The sequence below is a fragment of the Montipora foliosa genome, chromosome 13 (genome assembly GCF_036669935.1).
Source record: "Montipora foliosa isolate CH-2021 chromosome 13, ASM3666993v2, whole genome shotgun sequence".
In the NCBI taxonomy this organism is placed as follows: domain Eukaryota; kingdom Metazoa; phylum Cnidaria; class Anthozoa; order Scleractinia; family Acroporidae; genus Montipora; species Montipora foliosa.
This window is the reverse complement of record NC_090881.1, coordinates 28,310,323-28,315,322: the sequence shown is the minus strand read 5'-3', so window position 1 is coordinate 28,315,322 and position 5,000 is coordinate 28,310,323. Positions and strand designations below refer to the sequence as shown.

Sequence of the window (5,000 nt, the reverse complement as noted above, 5' to 3'; positions counted from 1 at the left end):
TTTGTGGAAGTTGAACAAACTGGGATAATCACGAAACACTTAAAGAAACATAAACTAGCAGTATTAAATGACGTTTTCGCGGGTTAAAAGGGACATTGACTCGTTGACTTTTGTTATCATTTGTTATTTAACTGAATAAATTTCAAAAAGTTATAACAGAACGAGAAATGCTTTTTCGAGTTCTCCAAACTTTCACGAGTGTTTCTGTAACTCGATAGAAACACGGAGTACATGTTTTTACATGTTTTCTATTTATTTTAGAAAACAACGCGACGACAAAAAGGAAAACAATTTGTTAACTCTAATTATCAAAATGTAAATTCTCTTTTCTCGCGCCATCACTACGTCAACAGCTCTTGCTAGTTCTGTCTCCATCGAGTTATAGAAACACGATTTTTAACCAATCAGCGCGCGTATTTTCTTAGGACTGTTTTCTAAATACTGAAAAAGCATTTCATCAAATGCTTCATACCTTCTTTTCTGGCGTTTTTGAATTGGCTCCAGCTTTGTCGCCTTTGCTGCCGCTGCTTGGTTTGTTTGGTGTAGTGGGAACAATGAACTGAACTGGATATGTGCACTGTGGGAGCCATGAGAGATGACACGTCAATGATAACACGTCACTCATAGAGCGAGTTTCGATTGAGTGTCGTAAAACCAAAACCAAGTAATTACTTTGGCCAATCAAAAAGGACGGAGACAATCCAGAAAACCAATCAGAACTCGAAGCAATTACACGTAACCGACACAAAGCGCGGGAAAATGTGCACGCGCGAGACACGATTGGTTTGGGTTACACTTATGATTGGTTGAGAAAAAAGCCCGAGAACTTTGAACCAATCACTGACAGAAGCAATGCAAAACCAAAGCAATTCGCTAATTACTTTCGACACTCAATTGAAACCGCTCTATCAAATCATAGGCTGGTTTTTGAGGAAGGGGGAAAACCGGAGTACCCGGAGAAAAACCTCTCGGTGCAGAGTAGAGAACCAACAAACTCAACCCACATATGACGCCGAGTCTGGGAATCGAACCCACTCCACATCGGCGAGAGGCCAGTGCTCTCAAAACTGTGCCATTCCTGCTGGTACAACCGGGCTTCCAATAAGCCATTTCCGAGTTCATGTCTGCCTCCTTTTCAAAGCGAGTCTAAGTGCAAAGTTTTTGTAATGGTAATTAGTTCTACTTTACATATGAATGAAAACTAATTTTCATAACAAAAACTTCGCACTTTGACTCGCTTTGAAGATGAGGCAGGCTTGAACTCGGAAATGGCCTATTGCTACAATCCTGGCCAAAACATAAGGGGACACTGATGAAATGATATATGAAATGAATCATATATGAACTGCGCAATTTTTGCAATTGCGTAAAGAAGCCTGAAAAATTCAGGACTTCAACGGGGTTTGAACCCGTGACCTCGCGATACCGGTGCGACGTCTGTGGCTCAGTTGCTTAGAGCGGCTCTAACCAACTGGGCCACAGGCTTCTTTACGCAATTGCAAAAATTGCGTTCATCACTGCGAGGATCATAGCTTCACTTGATAAGGGAACACTGTTAGCATTTTTTACGAAAATACAATTTACCCCCTCTCCCCTAAAAAATGTTGAGTCTCTGAGGTGAAACACTTACGAAATATATCATGCGAGGCATGGTCTTCGACATTGTTTAGGGGTAATGGGAAGTAAGGTTGTCGTTGTAGGTTGGAAATAGACATACTTTGGAATAAATCTTCCCTAAAGGGAAGGGGTTAAAAGTGGTGTGTTCCCAAACGTTTTAGCCAGGATTGTAATTCAGATGCTCTACCAGTAAGATATGGAAGACTCGTGGAAGCTCAGACCATTGAACTAGGTTAATTTAACAAAGCATTTTCAATTTCGCTTTTTTACCTCACAGAAACCAAGTACCGATAAGATACTGGAGCTTGGAATTGAAATTCTCTGCCGGACTTACCGCTTTCTTTCCATTGTCATTCTTCACGTACGAAATCGTTCCCTTGAGGATGTTACCGGGTTTGGCAGCTTTGGGAATCCTAAATTGAAAAATGGAAAAGAAACACCCGGTTGGTGTGAAAGGATTACCTCGAAATCTAGTCCTAGATTTTCGAGTGGATTTTCCAAAAAAGGGTTTGAAAGGGAATTTCCGGAAATTTTGACGAAGTGTTAACACCTTTGGAAAAAAAAAACCTATATTGTAGCAGAAAACTGACTGGGGAAAAAACCAAGATGTTACTTACTTGTCATCCGCTAAAGGCATGATGTAGACAGGACAGCTCACGCCAGCGGCTCGTGTGCATGAAGTGAATTTGGAGGCTTTCATAGAGGCAAGACGCGAGGAGTGTGTATCTAGAGTTATAGCAGGAGAGAGCTTCTGTTCTATCAACACCACGGTGTCTTTGATTTTATCAAGTTGATCTTTGTTATCATGGCGAATCTGCACCATAAAAAAGCCAAAGGTTACCAAATACGTCTCCCGAATCACAGGAAAGCAGAACAAAGGACAAAACCAATGACAAAGGAAAATGTATAAGCACGTTAAAGTGGGAAAATGGGCGCTCAGCAGCGTTCAGCATGTCAGCACATGCATCCGATGCAAAGCGCGAGAAAAGAGTACAGCAAAAGGATGCAATTCTTTGGACCTATGGAACAGTGTAAAGCATTTCCGGTTTTGAAGTCAGTTCTAATGAGTGGGATGAGGGCTTCAAAAATAACAAGCAAGTGGCAAGACGCACACAACTAGTGGACTAATGCAAGTCCTGCATTTTAATTGGCTACGCTACCTGAGGACTATTAGCAATAGTCCTCGAGTAGTGAAAAGCGTGACGCTTTTTTTGGTTTTATTCCCAAATGAATATTTCTTCAACTTGTACTTGATAACTTTATTATAGCCTTTGCTGTCCGACTAGTCGGGTGATACTAAAATCATTAGACCCTTCGCCCTCAAGGGCCACTGGTGAATAGCCCAATCGGCTTCGCCTCATGGGCTATTGACACGTAGCCCGCAAGGGCTACGGGTCTAATTGTTAAATAGACGTTAGTTTGGCATTTTTGCTTGCCACGCACGAATTGGCAAAAAGATTGCGTATTACAGTGCGTTTATACTCAATAAAACCAGAAACCCATAAGGGTTGAAACGTGTAACGGCCCTTTGTGTGCTGGGAAACAAGCTTCTGAATATTCTATTTGCTAAGTACCATATTTGGAAAAACAAGAGCGAGGGGTTTCCAAATATGGTACTTAGCACTGAAACATTCAACCAATCAGTTCGCACTGAATATTTGGAAGCTGTGAACGCGCGTTACTCGTTTCAACCCTTATGAGTTTCTGATAAAACTGTTTGTTTTCCTTCACTGATTAATTTTGTCATTGGGTGGAAAATCAACCTGAAGCATTCTATTTAACTAAAAAACGTCAAAGGTCCCAATGAACAAAATCACCGAATGTCCGAATCGAATATTTATAAAATAATGTACCCATAAGACTCATTTGGTCACTCATCGCAGATGCATTAATTTGAGAAAATGAAAAGTAAGCACTTAGGCTACAAGTAAGTACATCTTACCTGGAGTTTCAAAACATAGTCTCCCTTTTCCAACTTGACAGAGTACTGCAATGAAATTTATAAAGCAGGACCAAATGAATGAATGTTAAATTTGAAATGAACGAATTAATGAAAATTGCCATTGCCTAACTTAAATATTGTACTGAACGAGATGTCATATGTAAACCCTGGGGAATGAAATGAAGAGATTCGACTGTGAATCGAGGGTACTTTCAGTACAATCGCGAAAAATGCTCGATTTCGACAATTTAGATCCGAGCGGTATGGCAGGACAACTGTCACATGAACGCGGTTTTCGTTAAGGGCGGAGGTTTCGTTCGGTTGTTTATACCACTTTGACGCCATGAATTTGTAGATGCGTTGGCTTCTTTTTTTTTCCTTTTTTTACATTTTGGACTTGGGTACATTTCTCAGGAAGCCATGGGCTGAAGAAACACTAGACAATCACGCGGAATAAATCCTCCAACTATCAAGAAGTCATATCGTCTTATTTTATTACTAAATGGAATAATCGGTCTGCTGGCATTTTACTCACGCGATAAGTTTAGTTTTCTTTTTTTCCTCCAAATTCAAGAATGCAAACAGCATTTCTGTATAGTAATTTTATAGAAGACCCAGGCTACTTTGAGAGTTCGCTCCCAATGGCCTCACAACGGAAAATAACAATGTCCGGTACTTTCACTATCGAATAAGGTACTTTTAAAAGCTATCGAAAACCCTGCATGAACCTAGTTTAATGGACTGGCTCTCACGAGTCTCCTATGGCTCAGTGCTGGAGCACCCGAACATGTAATCGGCAGGTCGTCGGTTCGGCTCCCGTCGGCAAACATGCACTCGGATTTTTTCGGATTATCACCAAGTCACCAAGGAAAAATAAAGGGATTTGGGAGCAGGGTTTTCGCAGTGGTGAGAGCACTCACCTTCCACCAATGTGACCCGGGAATCGAATTCCGGATTCGGATTGAGTTTGTAGGTTCTCTACTTTGCTCCGAAAGTTTTTCTCCAGGTCCTCCGGTTTTGCCATCTCCTCAAAACCAACATTTTGATTTGATTTGATTTTTTCTGATTTCAACTGACTTGTAGTCAGGCTCCCCAGTTAGCAGAGCCTTCGCACTCGACTGAATAACCTTGAGATTTAAATATAGTGATTATTATAGGTCTTCAACTTAAACCTTACCCGGTCAGGAAACGCATCTCCGCAGGCAAGTAACCGCTTGTTGATGTCGTACAACATCCACAGTTGAGATTCGTATTCAGATTCATAGAGCAAGTCAGACAGGTATGTTGCATTAGGACTAACTTCACAGGATTTGGACTGAAAAGAAAATAAATACCGAGCGAAAATAACAAATTACATTTGGGTTTATACTATTCACTTAGTCAACATAAGTCAGCCTTAAGGCTCGTTTACACAGAGCGATTTTATCGCGCGACAAGAGCT

At 41.0% G+C, this 5,000-nt stretch overlaps 1 protein-coding gene across 2 annotated transcripts in view; it reads right to left on the bottom strand.

The window, feature by feature from the left end:
* The window catches only part of LOC137984109 (tripeptidyl-peptidase 2-like), a 35,852-nt gene that overhangs the window by 8,190 nt on the left and 22,662 nt on the right, over positions 1-5,000 (bottom strand). For both annotated transcript variants that reach the window (XM_068831317.1, XM_068831318.1), the window contains exons 27-31: positions 4,737-4,874; positions 3,560-3,604; positions 2,235-2,431; positions 1,952-2,030; positions 473-577 (exon numbers count right to left, since the gene is read on the bottom strand). In XM_068831317.1, coding sequence (XP_068687418.1) covers positions 473-577; positions 1,952-2,030; positions 2,235-2,431; positions 3,560-3,604; positions 4,737-4,874 — 564 coding nt within the window. The remainder of the gene's footprint in view (positions 1-472; positions 578-1,951; positions 2,031-2,234; positions 2,432-3,559; positions 3,605-4,736; positions 4,875-5,000) is intronic.